At 40.2% G+C, this 21,845-nt stretch overlaps 1 protein-coding gene across 1 annotated transcript; it reads right to left on the minus strand.

Moving 5' to 3' along the window:
* Positions 1-19,724: 19,724 nt before the first annotated feature.
* Positions 19,725-21,319, minus strand: LOC115101688 (N-acetyltransferase 8-like). Its single transcript, XM_029621153.2, has 2 exons — positions 21,172-21,319; positions 19,725-20,654 (listed from the first exon to the last, which is right to left on the minus strand). Exons 1-2 carry the CDS (start codon positions 21,188-21,190, stop codon positions 19,909-19,911), a joined length of 765 nt encoding a protein of 254 aa, XP_029477013.1. The 5' UTR covers positions 21,191-21,319; the 3' UTR covers positions 19,725-19,908.
* Between the last annotated feature and the right edge of the window lie 526 nt (positions 21,320-21,845).

Genomic DNA, 21,845 nt, shown 5'->3' on the forward strand with positions numbered 1-21,845 from the left:
AGAAAATAAATAATTACCCACAACATAGGTGGGAAAAAAGTCTGCCTAAGTATGATTCTCAATCAGTGACAACGATAGACAGTTGCCTCTGATTGGGAACCACACTCTGCCAAAACGTACACTCCTTTACAAGATGACAAACATTTATGTTGGTCAGATGTATGAGGAAGGGAATCCAGCTGCGGCGCTGGAAGTATTTGTAAAATTAATTAATTAATTAAATTAATGCAAATTGTTGACAAGCATGCACCTGTTAAGAAATTAACTGTGAGAACTGTTAGAGCCCCCTGAATTGATGATGAATTGAAATTATTACGGTTCATAGAAATTAAGCAAAAGAGGTGACAAACAAGTCGGGCTGCTCAGCTGATTGGTTGACATAATGTCAATTGAGACATTTTGTGACAAAACTTTAAAAGATTAAATGGTATCACCAAACCAAGATAAATTACATAAAAGACAATGGAAAAATGCTTTGGAATACCTTAAATGATATCATGGGCAGAAAACCCAATTAATCTCCATTGTTCTTTCGAGTTGATGGGTGATTTATAACAAAGCCTTTAGATATTGCCAATCATTTAAATGATTAATTCACAAGTAAAGTGGAAAAACTCCAAAGTAAAATTGCAACATTGAACAGTGAGCTATAAAATTAAATAACAAGCTCCCAGTAATTTATTTTGGTAAACCACCAACGTTTCGGCATCACTGTGCCTTCTTCAGGGTAATGTCATAAATGCTTGAACCAGGTTATGTAGACAAACAGTGCAATTAGTGCAACCCAATGACAATAGGGAGGGTTGTGTCATAATTATTAGGGTGATGAGAATTAAAAAGAAAATGAAACTGTTAAAAGACAGTAGTTTACAGCTTGTTGAATAAATTAGGCTGTCATATTACTGTCACGTTCTGACCTTTATTTCCTTTGTTTTGTATTTATTTAGTATGGTCAGGGCGTGAGTTGGGTGGGCAGTCTATGTTTGTTTTTCTATGTTTTGGGGTATTTCTATGTTTCGGCCTAGTATGGTTCTCAATCAGAGGCAGGTGTCATTAGTTGTCTCTGATTGAGAATCATACTTAGGTAGCCTGGGTTTCACTGTGTGTTTGTGGGTGATTGTTCCTGTCTCTGTGTTTTGCACCAGATAGGGCTGTTTTTGGTTTTCCACGTTTATTGTTTTGTAGTGTTCGTGTTTATCTTTTTGTTATTAAACATGAATCAAAGAAACCACGCTGCATTTTGGTCCGCTTCTCCTTCAGATGAAGAAAACCGTTACAATTACAACATAATTAGATATTGTACATAGTAAAAAATGTATAATAAGCATCATTAACAAAGGGAGCATCTGTGCTCCCAAGATGTTTCCTTTGTTGAGGATGCTTGATGTATGTTGTGATGTATGTTGATGCTTTTACTATGTATAATATATACGCTCTTTTATATAGGGAATATCTTGGGTGCACAGATGTTCCCTACGTTGATGATGCCTATTTTACAGTTCATTAAGGTTGAACAAAAATATTACATGTAACAAAGATTTAATGAAATGGAAACAATTAAATATATTCAACATGCTGTAAACTATTGTCTGTTAACAGTTTAATTTGTTTTCATTCTCATCACCCTATTGTCATTGGTTGCACTAATTGCACTGTTAGTTTACATAACCTGGTTCAAGCATTCGTGACATTACCCTGAAGAAGGCAAAGTGATGCCGAAACATTGGTGGTTTACCGACTAAATTACTGGGAGCTTGTCTATAGAGTGTGCAACGCTCTTTATTTATTTTTGACAGTTTACCTGCCGTTAGTCAGCACCTCAAGCAACTTTTTGGGGGGTCTGCGCCAGCTCATGTTTTTATTCGAACTATGAACTGTGAGCCATCTTTGTATTACATACAGTGGGGCAAAAAAAGTATTTAGTCAGCCACCAATTGTGCAAGTTCTCCCACTCAAAAAGATGAGAGAGGCCTGTAATTTTCATCATAGGTACACTTCAACTATGACAAAATGAGGGGAAAAAATCCAGAAAATCACATTGTAGGATTTTTTATGAATTTATTTGCAAATTATGGTGGAAAATAAGCATTTGTTCACCTACAAACAAGCAGGATTTCTGGCTGTCACAGACCTGTAACTTCTTTTTTAAGAGGCTCCTCTGTCCTCCACTCGTTACCTGTATTAATGGCACCTGTTTGAACTTGTTATCATTATAAAAGACACCTGTCCACACCCTCAAACAGTCACACTCCAAACTCCACTATGGCCAAGACCAAAGAGCTGTCAAAGGACAACAGAAACAAAATTGTAGACCTGCACCAGGCTGGAAAGACTGAATCTGCAAAAGGTAAGCAGCTTCGTTTGAAGAAATCAACTGTGGGAGCAATTATTAGGAAATGGAAGACATACAAGACCACTGATAATCTCCCTCGATCTGGGGCTCCACGCAAGATCTCACCCTGTGGGGTCAAAATGATCACAAGAACGGTGAGCAAAAATCCCAGAACCACACGGGGGGACCTAGTGAATGACCTGCAGAGAGCTGGGACCAAAGTAACAAAGTCTACCATCAGTAACACACTACCCCGCCAGGGACTCAAATTCTGCAGTGCCAAACGTGTCACCCTGCTTAAGCCAGTACATGTCCAGGCCCGTCTGAAGTTTGATAGAGAGCATTTGGATGATCCAGAAGAAGATTGGGAGAATGTCATATGATCAGATGAAACCAAAATATAACTTTTTGGTAAAAACTCAACTCGTCGTGTTTGGAGGACAAAGAATGCAGAGTTGCATCCAAAGAACACCATACCTACTGTGAAGCATGGGGGTGGAAATATCATGCTTTGGGGCTGTTTTTCTGCAAAGGGACCAGGATGACTGATCCGTGTAAAGGAAAGAATGAATGGGGCCATGTATCGTGAGATTTTGAGTGAAAACCTCCTTCCATCAACAAGGGCATTGAAGATGAAACGTGGCTGGGTCTTTCAGCATGACAATGATCCCAAACACACCGCCCGGGCAACGAAGGAGTGGCTTCGTAACAAGCATTTCAAGGTCCTGGAGTGGCCTAGCCAGTCTCCAGATCTCAACCCCATAGAAAATCTTTGGAGGGAGTTGAAAGTCTGTGTTGCCCAGCAACAGGCCCAAAACATCACTGCTCTAGAGGAGATCTGCATGGAGGAATGGGCCAAAATACCAGCAACAGTGTGTGAAAACCTTGTGAAGACTTACAGAAAACGTTTGACCTCTGTCATTGCCAACAAAGGGTATACAACAAAGTATTGAGATAAACTTTTGTTATTGACCAAATACTTATTTTCCACCATAATTTGCAAATAAATTCATTAAAAATGTAATTTTCAGGATTCCCCCCCCCCCTCATTTTGTCTGTCATAGTTGAAGTGTACCTATGATGAAAATTACAGGCCTCGCTCATCTTTTTAAGTGGGAGAACTTGCACAATTGGTGGCTGACTAAATACTTTTTTGCCCCACTGTATCTAATAATGAAAGAAAATGATTTCTGTTTTGAATTTGGTCAAGTTAGTGTAAGGAGAGGTGGAAAAACTGTTATCCATCAATAATGATAAGTCACCAGGTTTAGACAATCTTGGTGGGAAACTATTGAGAATGATAGCAGACTGTTTTGCCATCCCTATTTGCTATATTTTTAACCACATCCTAAATTACTGTGTACACAGGCGTGGAAGGTTGCTAAAGTAATTCCACTGCCTAAAAATAGTAAAGCAACCTTTGCTGGCTCTAACAGCCGCTGATGGAATAAACTGATGGAGAGAATTGTTTGACCGAATCAGTTATTTTTCACAGAACAAGTAAACTATTGACTTTCAGCATGCATATAGAGCAGGACACTCAACTTGTACTGCTCTGACTCAGATGACAAATGATTGGTTAAAAGAAATGGATAATAAGATGATAGTTGGACCTGTATTGTTAGATTTCAGTGCAGCCTTTGATGTTATTGGTCATAAATTGTTATTGAAGAAACTCACTTGCTATGGTTTTACATCACCTGCCATCACATGGTTGGAGAGTTGTTTATCCAATATAATCTAGTGTTCTTCAATGGAAGCTTCTCTATCATCATATGTACAATGCGGTGTCCTTCAGGGCAGTTGCCTTGGGCCATTACTCATCTCAATTTTTTATTTCACAAATTATTTAACACTGGTCTTACACAAAGCTAGAATGATCATGTATGAGGATGATTCCACACTCTACATGCCAGCAACCAAAGCCAGTGAGCTCACTGAAATTCTAAATAAGGAATGGGTGATTAAAAATAAACTGTTCTTAAATAGGTCTGAAACTAAAAGCATTCTATTTGGTTCAAAACATTCTCTAAGATCTAAATCTCAACTGGTCCCATCTTCATTACTGTCCGGTAATATGGTCAAGTGCAGCAAAGAAAGGCCTAGCAAAGCTGCATCTGGCTCAAAACAGGGCCCTTAACAGCACATACAGAACTATCATCAACAACATGCATGCCAGTCTTTCCTGGTTGAGGGTTGATGAGAGATTAACTGTGATGAACGGGGTTGAGAGCAGAGCAGAATACAGATTTCCATTGTAACTGCTGGACAACTTAAGTTGTATTGTCTTGTGGTGATTTTGTCTTGTTTACTCTAGCCTAATTAAGCATCTCAAAGGCAGTTATTTTCTGATGTGATTGATTGTTTTGAATGTGATGGACCACATGGCCATTAATCTCTCATTCATAACTCAATTCTACTTAAAATATCATCAGGTCTGGGAACTGCTGACAGTAAACACCAATACAGGTAACAGCTGTTGCCACGGTGAATATAACTTTATTATAATCAGGAGAAAATGGACAATATAAAAAACCTGATTATTATTCATAGACAGCCTGCCAGTATGTGTACTATGTCTGTTGTACTACTCACTTTTGGAGGTACAACTAATTTCCTAATGAGATGGTAAATATGGATTTTTAAGGGGGACAGTATCATGCATTAAGATGAATTCAGTTTATGCCAGTTACATAGTGACAGTTGCATTCTTGTTTTAGCATCTGATTCCTCATAACAACGTTTTTGGGGAAATATCAGCAGGAAATCTATTTTTCTTAAAGAGTGTAATTTGTATGCCATGCTCAAATTGCCTTTCAACATTCATTTGCAGAGATGCCTGTGATGAACCTTCTAAAGACTAGTGAGATTTGTCACACGTTTTACATCACTCGTAATCGCTAGTTGCTCACTAAGTAATATGGAGTTTTGTGCAGAGAATAGGATTGATATCATACAGTACCAGGGACTGTATCCCTCGATCCTTTGAGACAATCACCTTTGTCTGATGTATAATAAAATGTGCAAGTTTGCTTCACCTTCTCTCATACAGCTCCCTAACAATTACAGGCTACGTGTGTCTTTTACATTTTTTTTTAATGTAGTTCTGTCCTTGAGCTGTTCTGCATTATGTCATGTTTTGTGTGGACCCCAGGAAGAGTAGCTGCTACTTTCACAACAGCTAATTCGGACCATAATAAAATACCAAATACATTGTGACCAAACCTCCTTTGGACAATTTGCAATCACACATTAATTATATTTTTAACTGTTGGGTGTGGAGTATTCCATGAAACCCAATTAAACTAGAAACCTAATCAGTATATCTCTTTTGAAATGTACAGTAGTGATTATAAAGTTGGCATTCCAGGACTGAGTTAACATAAAAACAACCTCACGTGTAGTCAAATATAATCATAATCATAAGTACTGTGGTCCTAGTCCTGAAAAGAAATAATGAATAGAGAACAAAGAACAGATAAAAACCAACCGAGATATTCATCTTTCGCAGCTCTCTCGCAGCTCTCTAGCAGGATAGTTATGAAGCTAAATAAGGTTGTTTGTTTCATATAGTGCCAAGATCATGCTTATAGCAGATCAGTTCTGTTCTCATTCCTATTCTAAAATATTGATACAAATCATGGAACGGAAGCTATTGAAGCACTTTCAAGCAACAATAACTCATGTGTTTTATTATATTGAACAAGCCATATTGACCTGTCCCGATGTTCATCAGGCTATTTGCTTTCAACTCCGGCAAAACACACATAGTGGGTAAGTAATGTTTAGTGACACAAGGTAGCCTTTTAGCTTGTTACTGTAAGTAAACTATTGAATACTTACCGGGCATATAATTCATATAAGTGATATCATCACCTAAACTAAAATAGTATCCATACATCCTATGCCTAGATTAGGTTAAACTAATATGGAACATTTAGATCCGGGCAATGGAGCCACACCAGTTTATGAACTGTGAACCAGCACTTTTCTCAAATGCAAATAATCGTTATGGCAGATTGTTACTGGGGACTGGTTTGGGTTGTTAGTCCCCTTGGGGCTTGGATGCTTTTTGATGGATAAAGCTTCAGCCACACAGACCATGTTTTAAGTTCTCAGCATCTTTTCCATAGTCATCATGCATCTCTTGGTGGGGGGGGGGTGTAACAATAGCAGAGCAAGAACAGCTGCTCTGTGAGGTAAAAAAAAAAAAAAAAAAAAAGAAAAGGCCAGGGCACCAGGATGCTGTCCCTGTACTGTGACTCGGCGGGAAACGCATGACTCTCCACCAACAATTAAGTCTCCTGAGAGAAACATGTCCTTATCCTGAAGGGCTTGGAAGACACTACATCCTGCCAAATACTCAGAGATGGCTAGGTCACTCCAACAGAGGCAGCAAACTGTTGTGGTGAATGTGCAACATAACAGATGAGTTATTATCTGTGTGTGTTGTTTGTGGGTCCCCTCTGTAGCTCGTGTCCAAGACAGCTGTGCAGTTTTTTTTTCTTGGGGTAATAATGATGCATTTCTACTGGGCGGTCCCAGTGGATTCAGTTCCCAGGTCCCAGTGGTTATGGTCTGTGGCATATGGGATTGGTTTGATGGTTATGCAGTCATAGACAGAAATACAGTCAGCAAATGAGGGATGGTTGGTTTTAAGAGTAGGCTTTCATCACGATTGAGGAATTAGTGTTCAAGTTTTAAAAGGTCAGGAAAAAGATTCAGACTTATTGCAATCCTCGATCAATGTTATGGTAAGGAAAATCCTCATCGCCTTCATTATGTCACGCATCTTTATGAATTCAGAATCAATATGAGGGTTAAAAATTCACCACCAAATGCATAGCCAAATAAAAGTAATTTAATCAATAAAATAGTGCATTGTCATTGTCATACAGTTTTTTTTTCACATTTTGTTCTATTACAGCCTGAATTTAAAATGGATTAAATTGAGAAGTTTCACTGGCCTACACACAATACCCCATAACGTCAAAGTGAAATTATGTTTTTAGACATTTTTACAAATAATCAAAAATGAAAAGCTGAAATGTCTTGAATGGTGTATCAATACACCCAGTCACTACAACTCAGTTGCCAGAGAGGTAGGACTCCAACAGACACTGGTAGACAAATTCCCCTTTCAGCAGGACACTAACCTAAAACACACAGACAAATATACCCTGTTGTTGATTACCAAGACAACATTGAATGTTCCTGAGTGGCCTACTTTCGTCACAGTTTTGACTTAAATCGGCTTGAAAATATATGGCAAGACTTATGTCACGAGTCCGACCGAGGGTGTTTCCCCTTCCCGGGCGGGTGGCGCTCAGCGGTCGTCGTCACCGGCCTATTAGCTGCCACTGATTGTTTTTCCTCCCCCTCCTTGTATGTTTAGTGGTAGCACCTGTTCATGTTTAATTAGTTTGTCTTTATTAGACAGCCGGCCCGCCTGGTTGTTGTGCGGGATTATTTATATGTAACTTTCGGCTCTGTTATTAGAGGTACGTGTTAGTGCCGAGTCGTGATTTGTTCTATTGTACTTTTTGATTCCCTGTGGTTGGGAACGTAACTTTTTGTGAGCACCCTGTGGTGCGTTGGTGCTATTCTTGATCCAAATCAGTCAGGTTTCAAGACTAGTCATTCAACTGAGACTGCTCTTCTCTGTATCACGGAGGCGCTCCGCACTGCTAAAGCTAACTCTCTCTCCTCTGCTCTCATCCTTCTAGACCTATCGGCTGCCTTCGATACTGTGAACCATCAGATCCTCCTCTCCACCCTCTCCGAGTTGGGCATCTCCGGCGCGGCCCACGCTTGGATTGCGTCCTACCTGACAGGTCGCTCCTACCAGGTGGCGTGGCGAGAATCCGTCTCCACACCACGTGCTCTCACCACTGGTGTCCCCCAGGGCTCTGTTCTAGGCCCTCTCCTATTCTCGCTATACACCAAGTCACTTGGCTCTGTCATAACCTCACATGGTCTCTCCTATCATTGCTATGCAGACGACACACAATTAATCTTCTCCTTTCCCCTTCTGATGACCAGGTGGCGAATCGCATCTCTGCATGTCTGGCAGACATATCCGTGTGGATGACGGATCACCACCTCAAGCTGAACCTCGGCAAGACGGAGCTGCTCTTCCTCCCGGGGAAGGACTGCCCGTTCCATGATCTCGCCATCACGGTTGACAACTCCATTGTGTCCTCCTCCCAGAGCGCTAAGAACCTTGGCGTGATCCTGGACAACACCCTGTCGTTCTCAACTAACATCAAGGCGGTGGCCCGTTCCTGTAGGTTCATGCTCTACAACATCCGCAGAGTACGACCCTGCCTCACACAGGAAGCGGCGCAGGTCCTAATCCAGGCACTTGTCATCTCCCGTCTGGATTACTGCAACTCGCTGTTGGCTGGGCTCCCTGCCTGTGCCATTAAACCCCTACAACTCATCCAGAACGCCGCAGCCCGTCTGGTGTTCAACCTTCCCAAGTTCTCTCACGTCACCCCGCTCCTCCGCTCCCTCCACTGGCTTCCAGTTGAAGCTCGCATCCGCTACAAGACCATGGTGCTTGCCTACGGAGCTGTGAGGGGAACGGCACCTCAGTACCTCCAGGCTCTGATCAGGCCCTACACCCAAACAAGGGCACTGCGTTCATCCACCTCTGGCCTGCTCGCCTCCCTACCACTGAGGAAGTACAGTTCCCGCTCAGCCCAGTCAAAACTGTTCGCTGCTCTGGCCCCCCAATGGTGGAACAAACTCCCTCACGACGCCAGGACAGCGGAGTCAATCACCACCTTCCGGAGACACCTGAAACCCCACCTCTTTAAGGAATACCTAGGATAGGATAAAGTAATCCCTCTCACCCCCCCTCCCCCTGAAAAGATTTAGATGCACTACTGTTCCACTGGAGGTCATAAGGTGAATGCACCAATTTGTAAGTCGCTCTGGATAAGAGCGTCTGCTAAATGACTTAAATGTAAATGATTAAAAGACGCACAGCATTGAACTCTGTCTCCTGCATTTGACTCCACACCCACGACACCCGGAGCATTACAACTTAAAAATGACTTTCTAGCAATGATCAACAACCAACTTGACAGGGTTTGAAGAATTTTAAAAAGATGAATGTGCAAATATTGTACAATCCAGGTGGGCAAAGCTCTTACAGACTTACCCAGAAAGACTCACAGCTGTAATCGCTGCCAAAGGTGATTCTGACATGTTTTGACTGAATACTTATGGAAATGAGATATTTCTGTATTAATTTTCAAAAAATGTGCAAACATTTCAGAAAACATATTTTAACTTTATTATTATGGGTATTGTGTGTAGATGGGTAAGAAAACAATTATATTTAATCAATTTTGAATTCAGGCTGTAACTCAACAAAATGTGAAATAAGTCAAGGGGTATGAATTCTTTCTGAAGGCACTGTAAATTGCCACGAGGAAATAGACCAAATTGTTTATGCTGAGTTTATGTGCCCCTTTAAAAAAAAAAAATCCAAACACCTTAGATTGATTGTTTCATGTAATTGGTTTACAAGTGTTTTTATTTCTTCCGTTTTCCCTCTAACTGGGGCTAGTAATCTCCAAAGAGTTGAATATGGAACAGGCTGTCTTCTATCTACCACACAGGCTTATTTAATTATCTCTAGATCTGTCACTGTCTATTGTTATTATTCGTTTTTGGAGGTAAAAAAAAACTCATTTAGAAATCAGTCAGATAATTAAAAAGCCAGCTAAAGACATTCCCTGAGGAGGATGGTGGTGTATCACACTGCCGAGACTGAAACTTCACTTCCATGTCAGACAGATGCAAGTCTTTAGGCAGAATGAATGCATTTTAATAGCAGAGTTAACCTTGTGACTGCCTAAATGACTCTTTAACTTATATTTTCAACTGTCTTTGTGAGCTTTTTCTACATTTTTGTTGTACATTTTTCAAAACAAATTAACATCATGTAGAAACAAAAGCCGTTTTGAGGTGACAAAATTACTGAAATGAGGCACATGGGAAAGTTTGTTGTTTTATTGAGTGTCATCCTCGTTGTCATAGTCTTCATCATTACCACAACCACACTCATCATCATCATCATCATCACGCCTAGAAATATAATTCTGAGCAAATACCTAAAGAAATATCTCAAAAGATGTTGTTTTATAGGATGGATTTTGTTTGCCCTTCTGTGTTGGAACCGACCCTTTCAACCCTAGAATGATTCTCTATGACTGTTGAACTTCAATGACACAATGATTGTATATAAATATCATGTAGCTTTGTCAACCTGTCATGCTAGTAATACCCTTGACAAATAGCATCATGAAAAATGTAAGTCGTTTCCCTGTCAGGATGCATTAAAGGCCTGATCCAGCTTCCAAAGACAGTCAATACTCTGCCCCTGTCTGCTCCATTAAAATCACTTTAGGAATCATGTTTCACCTTGACACATTCTATAGTCATTTGTCTTCTGATGCTGGGCTGGGCTGGCCTGAGTGCAGCTAGTGCCACACACGCATACACACACACAACAAGTCAACTAAAATCTTGATGGAGATGTTTCCTATACTGTCTGAAGACATCTCATCTATTAGGAGCTATAGATATTAGTCAACCTTAATTTAAATGCTGTGAGACATGCTTGATGTAGTCACTGTAGCAAGCTAAGCCATGACTCATTTTTATCTTGGGTGGTGAAACCATGGACTGTATAAGTTCCAAGTTTCTTGTCAATTGGACTTTTCTGACCTGGATGAATGAAGATTGAAGGATTTCAATGGTTGCTGCAGGCTAAGATAATAATGTTTTCTTCGATTACAGTTAACCTCTAGAGTTATGAATACAACTTTTTGAGAAAAGGGCACCAACCGGCTCAAATCGGTCTTATGTAGCAAAATTTGATTTTTTTTTTTTTACATTAGATAAAAGTAGAGACAAAGAGCTACACTGTATTTGAGGAACAATGGGAAAGTAATTCTGCTTTGAAAGACGACAAACCTGTAAATTCACTTTTGACAAAATGGCCTTTGAATATGTTTGTGCCTACTGGGGAGCTCTTCTTTGTCTACAACCATTGAACATTATTTACACCCTCTTAAGCCATCCCTACCCATCTCTTTAACGATTCACATGTGAGGTAATGTGCTAAACAGTAAGTAGTATAGTAAAAGTAAAAGTAATAGTGTATAATAAGGACAAATTCCAGGTAAAGAGAAAGTGTTCACATAAAAATATTTTATAAATATTAGATGATGCTTACCTAGACATACTTGTCTAAATTGAAGAGTCATGTGCAAGAAATGCTGTAACCCCCAGTCACATATGTTACCCGTTCAGGAAACTAGGCATATGTCACGGGTCACTACTTAACAGTAAATTCAAATACAAATGTTAAATTATTAGGCTAGTTGGTTAAGCCACAGAAAAAGTCAGAAACTGTCCCTCTAGCCATGATTGAGATAATGAGTAGGCTGGACATGCCGAGAGATGAATTTGGATTGGTTTGTCATAAAGCACGTTTCTGTCTATTTGAGAGGGTCAGTAGGTAATCCTGTGTAACAAGGATTTTTTAAATGAATCACGTATTAAAAATTAACAAAAGACTTGACCATGCAAGTATCCATTTCAGTAGAACTTCACTGCAACAACTGTTTCAGAGCACTCTCGTCTTAGTGTGCCAGAGCACAGAATAACTGATGAATTTACGAGCACTCAACGCCGGTTGAATATGGCCGGTGTCAATAAACGTCAGCAAAAAAAATGTAATTAATATGTTGCCAGGAGCACAGTTACTGTAATGGGTGCGTGTTGGTGGCAGGGAAGTCATGGTCAAGTCTTTCGTTAAGATGTAATACTCGATTCATTAAAAAAAACAGCATTAGACACGATTACCTACTGACCAGCTAAAATAGACAGATGCGTGCTCAATGGCAGACCAATCCAAACTCATCTCTCGGCATGTCCAGCCCACTCATTATCTCAACCAATCATAGCTAGCGGGATGGTTGCTGACTTTTTCTGTGGCTTAACCAACTAGGCTCATAACTTAACAATTTGTTATTTGTATTTACAGATGGCATACAAGTTTGTTATTAAGGCACATGAAAGTTCACATGTTCGAGGAGGCATTTCTGCCCAAAAAAGCATTTTGATAAAAAAAAAGGTTTACGTTCAAATGGCTCTCCTGTGAAGTAGTGACCCGCGACATATGCCTAGTTTCCTAGTAACGGGTCACATATGTAAACATAAAAAAAGCACAACTTGAAAACAAATATTGTTGAATATTTCTCATTAATTCAGCTGTGATTGTTTTTTGGGACCACATTACTTCCTTCACTGAGTGAACAAAACATTAAGAACACCTGTTCTTTCCATGACAGTGTGACCAGGTGAATATAAGTGAAAGCTATGATTCCTTATTGATGTCAACTGCTAAATCCACTCCAATCAGTGTAGATGAAGGGGAGGAGACAGGTCAGAAGGATTTTCAAGCCATGAGGCAATTGAGGCATGTATTGTGTATGTGTTCCATTCAGAGGGTGAATGGGCAAGACAAATTATTTAAAGCTGTGACCTGACCAAATTCACATAGAAATGTGTGTCATTATTATTGAAAGCAAGTCTAAGAAGCGGTAGCTCTGTTCTACAGTTGAAGTCGAAAGTTTACATACACTTAGGTTGGAGTCATTAAAACTTGTTTTTCAACCACTCCACAAATTTCTTGTTAACAAACTATAGTTTTGGCAAGTCGGTTAGGACATCTACTAAGTGCATGACACAGGTCACTTTTCCAACAATTGTTTACAGATAGATTATTTCACTTATAATTCACTGTATCACTGTTCCAGTGGGTCAGAAGGTTGCATACACTAAGTTGACAGTGCCTTTAAACAGCTTGGAAAATTCCTGAAAATTATGTCATGGCTTTAAAAGCTTCTGATAGGCTAATTGACATCATTTGAGTCAATTGGAGGTGTACCACGTTCATCTGTACAAACAATAGTACGCAAGTATAAACACCATGGGACCATGCAGCTGTCATACCGCTCAGGAAGGAGACACGTTCTGTCTCCTAGAGATGAACGTACTTTGGTGCGAAAAGTGCAAATCAATCCCAGAATAACCGCAAAGGACCTTGTGAAGATGATGGAGGAAACAGGTACAAAAATATCTATATCCACAGTAAAACGAGTCCTATATCGACATAACCCGAAAGGCCGCTCAGCAAGGAAGAAGCCAATGCTCCAAAACCACCATAAATAAGCCAGACTACGGTTTGCAACCCCACATGGGGACAAATATCGTACTTTTTGGAGAAATATCCTCTGGTCTGATGAAACAAAAATAGGACTGTTTGACCATAATGACCATCATTATGTTTGGATGAAAAAGGGGGAGGCTTGCAAGCCGAAGAACACCATCCCAACCGTGAAGTACGGGGTGGCAACATCATGTTGTGGGGGTGCTTTGCTGCAGGAGGGACTGGTGTACGTCACAAAATAGATGGCATCATGAGGCAGGAAAATGATGTGGATATATTGAAGCAACGTCTCAAGACATGAGTCAGGAAGTTAAAGCTTGGTCGCAAATGGGTCTTCCAAATGGACAATGACTCTAAGCATACTTCCAAAGTTGTGGCAAAATGGCTTAAAGGACAACAAAGTCAAGGTATTGCAGTGGCCATCACAAAGCCCTGTCCTCAATCCCATAGACAAAATGTGGGCAGAACTGAAAAAGCGTGTGCGAGCAAGGAGGCCTACAAACCTGAATCAGTTACACCAGCTCTGTCAGGATGAATGGGCCAAAATTCATCCAAATTATTGTGGGAAGCTTGTGGAAGGCTATCCAAAATGTTTGACCCAAGCTAAACAATTTAAAGGCAATGCTACCAAATACTCATTGAGTGTATGTAAACTTCTGACCCACTGGGAATGTGATGAAATAAATAAAAGCTGAAATAAATCATTCTCTCTACTATTATTCTGACATTTCACATTCTTAAAATAAAGTGGTGATCCTAACTGACCAAAGACAGGCAATTTTTACTGGTATTAAATGTCAGAAATTGTGAAAAACTGAGTTTAAATGTAGTTGGCTAAGGTGTATGTAAACTTCCGACTTCAACTGTATGTGTGCTATTTCTATGCTTTCTGTGCTTAAGGTTTTTTTTCTTCATCTATTAGCTTAAATAACTGAAAATTACAATATTTTGGAAAATACATTTCACAGCGGTTTAGATAGTATAGTGATTCTCCACACTATACTTGCTTGTTTTGTCACAAACTAAAATTAGGCAAACTATTAGAATTTTAACAACCAGGAAATCATGGAGGTATTTCTGCATAGTGCATATTTAAGTGCCTTTGAATGGGGTATGGTAGTTAGTACCAGGCACACCGATTTGAGTGTATCAAGAACGGAATCGCTGTATACCCAGCCAACTCTTGTGGCTAGGGGGCAGAATTTTCACTTTTGGATAAATAGCGTTCCCAATTTCAACTTCATGCTACTCATGCCAAGAATATAAGATATGCATATTATTCATATATTTTGTATAGAAAACACTCTGATGTTTCTAAAACTGTTTGAATCATGTCTGTAAGTATAACAGAACTTATGTAGCAGGCAAAACCCTGAGGACTAACTGTTCAGATTATTATTATTTTTTGCCTCTCTCTGTTCCCTGGGATATTTCTTAGGAACCTGTTTTCAGTTCCTACCGCTTCCACTGGATGTCACCAGTCTTTGGAATTTGGTTGAGGTTATTCCTTTGTGCAATGGAGAAGTAGGCCAACTAGGAACTGGGTACACATTGTGAGTTGCGCAAGACGTGAAATTGTGGCGCTGGTTTGTTTTCATTCCTGTATTGAACACAGATTGCCCTGTCTACAATTTGATCGATTATTAACGTTTAAGAATACCTAAAGTTGTATTACGAATGTATTTTGCAATATTTTGGCAAGGTTTATAGGCAACTTTTGAAATATTTTCAAGTTTTTTTCTGGATCAAACGCGCTTTATAAATGGACATTTTGGATATATATGGACGGAATTAATCGAACAAAAGGACCAATTGTGATGTTTATGGGACATATTGGAGTGCCAACAAAAGAAGCTCGTCAAAGGTAATGCATGTTTTATATTTTATTTCAGCGTTTTGTGTAGCGCCTGCAGGGTTGAAATATGCTAACCCCTTTGTTTACTGCTGGTGCAGATGGTGCAGGCTATCAGATAATAGCTTCTTATGCTTTCGCCGAAAATCATTTTAAAAATGTGACATGTTGGCTGGATTCACAACGAGTGTAGCTTTAATTGAGTCTCTTACATGTGTGATTTAATGAAAGTTTAAATGTTATAGTATTTTATTTGAATCTGGCGCTCTGCATTTTCCCTGGCAATTGGCCAGTTGAGACATTTGCGTCCCGCCTATCCCTAACTAGTTTGAGGCACACCTGTTCATTGAAATGCATTCCAGGTGACTACATCATGAAGCTGGTTGGGGGGGGGGGGCAATGCAAATAGTCTGGGTAGCCATTTGATAAGCTGTTCAGGAGTCTTATGGCTTGGGGGTAGAAGCTATTTAATAGTCTCTTGGGCCTAGACTTGGCGCTCCGGTACCGCTTGCCATGTGGTAGCAGAGAGAACAGTTTATGACTAGGGTGGCTGGAGTCTTTGATCATTTTTAGTGCCTTCCTCTGACACTGTCTGGTATAGAGGTCCTGGATAGCAGGAAGCTTGGCCCCGGTGATGTACTGGGCCGTAGTGCCTTGCGGTCTGTAGTGCCTTGCGGTCGAAGACCGAGCAGTTTCCATACCAGGCAGTGATGCAACCTGTCAGGATGCTGTTGATGGTGCAGCTGTTAAACCTTTTGAGGATCTGAGGACCCATGCCAAATATTTTCAGTCTCCTGAGGGGAAATATGTTTTGTTATGCCCTCTTCACGACTGTCTTGGGATAATGGTGTTGATGTGAGCCATGACCAGCCTTTCTAAGCATTTCATAGCTACAGACGTGAGTGCTACGTGTCGGTAGTCATTCAGGCAGTTTACCTTAGTGTTCTTGGGCATAGGGACTATGCTGGTCTGCTTGAAACATTGTTGGTATTACAGACTCAGACAGGGAGAGGTTGAAAATGTCAGTGAAGACACTTGCCAGTTGATCAGCGCATGCTCGGAGTTCACCTCCTGGTAATCCGTCTTGCCCTGCGGCCTTGTGAACGTTGACCTGTTTGAAAGTCTTACATCCGCTGTGGAGAGCGTGATCACACAGTCGTCCGGAACAACTGGTGTCTAATGTGTTGCTGTTAGCGGAAAAGCACATGTATAATTCTTGAACTATGCAGACAATTACCAAATTGTCCGATTATTTAGAAAAATAAAGTGCAGAACCTGCATAATGTCAGCTCCAAATGTGCCAAATTGTCTGTTGTTGGATGATCTGGAGCAGGGATGGGCAACATTTTGTTAGCCCTAGCCCTTTTGTACACTCTCTTAGAAAAAAATGGTTCCTAAAGTGTTCTTTGGCTGTCCAAGGAGAATCCTTTTGGGTTCCAGGTATAACCCTCTTGGGTTCCAAATAGAACCCTTTTGGATTCCATGTAGAACCCTCTGTGTAAAGGGTTTTACATGGAACCCAAAGGGGTTCTACCCATAACCAAAAAGGGTTCTTCAAAGGGTTCTCCCATGGGGACAGCCGAAGACCCATTTCAGTTTCTTGATTGCAACTTAATGTTAAGATTTAGAATTGTAGAATACACAAGGTGCACTTTCGAAATGTGGTTGTGCTTCAGCAGCTTTTCTCTTATGTCAGTCGCTCAATTAGTCCATGTCAGCTACCATTTTTTACTTTGTTTAGTTAGTCTACCAGCCAGCTATCTAAACTTGTAGTAATCGTGGTCGAATTACTGATTTTGTTAATCACTCTCACTCAGATGTCATATTAAATACTGCAAACATTTCTTTACACCCTATGGCAAAATAGAATTGCAGGAAATCAGCTGCCCATTAGCTGCCCATGGAAAAATGTGTAGAATTGCATTAACAAAAATGTGCTAATGGCCCCCAAAAGGCTAGGGCTGGCTCTGACTGCATGTGTGGATATGGATGTGGGTACGCAGACCCACATGATGAGTTCAGAATTTTTTTGGGGTGACCCATCAAAGCTCCCCATCCCTGATCGACAGTATCCATTTACTTTGGTACTTGGCATGCTTTTGTTACTCAGGTGGGGTGTAGTATAATTAGAATATTTGGCCAGGTGCTATCCTCACTAGTCAAGTTCAACTGGCGAAACCAATAGGAAATGTGAGAGAGTCGTGGTAATTTGACGAAGATGATGTAGGATCTAACAAATAAGAATCCCTAGTTCCAAGACAACAGCAAAACACAGTTTTCTACAAACAAGTTCAATTCATCTCATCCTGCTCAATATGCATAAAATACACACAAACAGTGGAAATGAGATGTACTATACCGGAAAATAGTTTAAGAACCAGGATTTTTGTTTCTTCTAAAACCTGGATTATACCCTGATATGAAATATATATTTTTTAAATGATACAGATTCATTAACATGATGGAACAGATCTCACCCACAATACAATCCCAAAAAGCCACGGGACCGACTCACTCAGTTGATTTCAGACTTTTCAGATGAGTGAATCTCGTGAGCACGAATGATGGATGGATGAATCCTATGTGGGTACATTTGTACCAAAAGTCATGGGGCACGTGTTTTCAAGGAGTGTTTAGCTTACTTTTTCCAGGTGGTGGAAATACTAATGCTATGATAGTGACCCTATTCTCGTTTCCATATTACCTTCCTCCTAGCCGTTATTGCCATTGAAATATCAACTTCCAATTCTATACTTTTAATAACCATAGGAGGTATTGACAAAACATAAAGGGTTGTTTTTCGAGCCTTAATGGTGGGGAAATCCCTCTGCTGCTTTCCTGATATGCCATTCAACTTTCCAGCTGCAATTGAGCATTATATATCCACTAATTACAAGTGAAAAAACCCTCTCTGAGTTGCTTTCATCACTTATTTACTTTTATGGACTGCACTAACTATTACTTTACTTACTGGTTTCAAAACAGACGGTTTTTAAGCCATAATATCCAATTGATTTATCAGCGAATGTTTGTGCATGAGAAGCATTGCAATCAAGGCAGACCATTACCTGAGGCTAACTGTAATAGTGAATGGATGACAACAGACTTGGCTGTATTAAGGCTCAGCTTGCTCTGGCTACAACAACACCTGCCGGCCGGGCCATAAGCTTAATCGTCTCTGACAACCATGGGACGAGTGATTGATGTTCACAACGCATCTGATAGAGTGTGTGTTTGCAGCTCAATGCCAAGCTGCACCTTCCATATACTTGTTTTTGGAACTCATTTAAGCCACACCTGGACATCTCACTCGTGGATGTCCAGAGTTGTTTTATCTCCTATAAAACGTGAAATGTCAAGGTTAAACGATAGGTAAAAGAAAATACAGAATGTCCTGGGAAATGAAAGTTGCTCTAGTCTAAACGATCGCGCAGGTACTATGTGTTAAAGTAAATGATTGTTTCTTAGCCTGGAATCCATTACTGATATGATCAGTTGCACGATTGTTTCACTGAAACTGAGCGTACCAGTTTGGATTCCAGGCTACCTGTTTCTATTGCCTGTTGAAAATGAGTGAAGGACAACAACCAATCAGTCCTTCGTACTGTTGTGAAATAACCCCTGGTCTTTAACTTAAGCCCATGCAGCCTATTGTCCTGTATTGCTTGATCATGTCTAATAATCTCAGTCTGCATTGTATACAATGATCGTACATGGCATGTAAGTAGCAGAACACTGAACACTGCGCTCTTTATCCTGTCTTGCACTACACACATTCATTTTTTCCTAGCTTGAAAGAATGTTAAACCTCCCAACGTTCCCGTACTATTAAATCTTTCATTAGTATTTAAGCAAAGAGTTTTGACGTCTTAGAAGTCAGCTGGCAGTAAATTCCTCTGAGGCAACGGAATTAAAACCTTTCCCTGGATAGAATGAAACCATGTTTTTTTTTGCATTTTTGTTGTGTAGGCTTGTTATTTCTCAGTAGACAAGAGAACAATCCATACTTTAATGTGGATATTGTTTATTTTATTTTTTTGCATCATATCCAATACTTTGTTTCACAAATATTAATTTGAGATTTTATTTTCTCAGTAATATCGGCAAACGTCTTTATAAATAATTTTTCTTCAAACTGGTGGGATGGTATAATTGCCTTACCCGGTCTCAATGCCTTCAGATAACATAATATACGCTACATACATTAAGACATCTGAAAAGTAGTATGCTAAGGAGATAGAAACCTTGATTCTGATCAAATTGTGAAATGATCTGACAACATGTACAGGATGTTGTCAAACTGTTTGGACAAGAGACAGGCTTTTATATGTAAACGTGAATTTGATTGGAAACACTTCATTGAAAAGGGCCTGTCTTGAGTAATTGAGATGAAATAGCTGTGTTTATTTCTACATGGTAGTGCTGTCATGGGTAGCTGTGGCTGAGTGATGCTAGATGAACTTTTGATTGTTAGATGTACTTCTCCATATGCATTACTTGGATGTTGGCCAGTTTGGAGAACCAGTGGTTAACGTGCGTGTTACTGTGGCAGGAGGTTTGAATGAAGCCTAGTTTGCTGTAGAGGGCATTGGCTGCTGTCTGCGGTGAGCTGGTTTCCAGGACAACACGAGAGAAGCCACGATCCTTGCAGAACTCCATGACCTTATGAGCCAGTTGCGAGCCAAGGCCTTTTTTGCGGTACGCGAACGACACGATCAAGTGGGGCACCTCACCGTAGCTTCCATCTCTCTCATCTTGGCCAATCTCATCGACCCCACTCAAAAGCCCTCCATTCCAGCCATCTCCCCTTTCGTCCCCTCCCCTCCTCCCCACTACCGCCACCAGCCCAGCCACCTTGGACTTGCCGTTGACTTCAGCCTTCGCCACCCAGAAGCCGTTGTCTGGGTTGTCTAGGAAGCTGGCCTGGATGTCGGACATGTCCGTGGCCATCCTACTTAGCCTGTAGCCCTCGTATATTTCATAGCAGCAGTAGTAGATGAGACCAGCCCACGCTCCTCCAAAGAGTAAGGCCATGAAATAGGAGCTTCCACCTAGCACGTACCCTGCCATGGAAATGCTTAGGGTCACACCGATTTGATCTGGGTGGCTTATGGTCTTGAAGAAAGCTGGGTAAACATGTTCCAAAATCCCATTGCGAAACAATGTGATGACGGCGTCTTTATCCTCGGCCTGGTACTCCCGGATCGAGCACTGCACTGCGAGAAAGAGAAGGGGGGAAGGTAGGGGGCTGTTTCAGCTCAACACCACTAATCTGCCTCTTTTTGCAATTATACAATCCTGCTGGATTTGCTTCACAATGGGCTCACATAACAGTTGGTCAAATAAAGCCCTTTTACAGAAAGTCCCTCTAAATATAATTTATATACTAAAAACCAAGCAAATATAGAATACACAAAGTGGCATACAAGATGTATCTTGCCAACTAAAATGAGACTAATGAATCTAACTGTATGTGTTTAAGTGATAACATTGAGATACTGTAATCTTTGACAAGAAAGGTCCTAATTAAGCAGTCATGACAATTCAAGTAAGTTATGATATAAATCACAGACAACTGGAACATTTTTATGTAAATGAACACAAACTGTGTCACAGTCTCAGTTACATGCCAGTGTTACTATTGACCCATCACCCATACACTCCTTGTCTAACCAGAAACTCAAATCAACTAGCACTGGTAGTGCACACAGAGAATAACAGAATATGACTTACAGTTGTTTTTTTGGTCCATTTTTGTGTCCTCTGTTCCCTGTTTCTTTTCCTTCTTGATACTTTCACAATGCTACTCACTTTGGTACAATTCCCCCACCTCACCTTATCTTTCTATGAACTATAGCACAGTTTATGGTACGTACCAATTCACAAAGCTGCTGCTAATTAGTCTGAGCATGCTCTGTTGCTATTTCACACATACACAGATGCATTCACGAACACACACACACACACACACACGACAAAATCCTGTGTACCTTAATGACCTTGTAAGTTGCATTTTTATTAATACAAAATTATATCCATGAAATGCAATAATTTGACATTTGCTGAATGTGAAAGTAAAATGATTAGACAGAATTTCTAATTGTAATAAATAATCAAATGATGAAATGTAGCCTTTTTGCTTTATTTAAAGGACACATTTAATTTTTCCCTTATCAATGAAAACTGTTAACAAGCGTGTAACTAAGTTGTTAATAAAGTGATTCATAGACGGAATTTCTTGGTGTGACAAGCAGAGGCAGGACAGTAGCTATAGACTATTATTCACTTTAGACAAGAATACCAACACATCTGCATTAAGCTACACGAGGATACAACAGTGAATGTTTGAATGAACAGTATCCCATATAGCCTATGTCTACAGTAAACAACCCATTTACATTTGACAT

This window comes from Oncorhynchus nerka, linkage group LG20 (genome assembly GCF_034236695.1).
Source record: "Oncorhynchus nerka isolate Pitt River linkage group LG20, Oner_Uvic_2.0, whole genome shotgun sequence".
NCBI classification, from domain to species: domain Eukaryota; kingdom Metazoa; phylum Chordata; class Actinopteri; order Salmoniformes; family Salmonidae; genus Oncorhynchus; species Oncorhynchus nerka.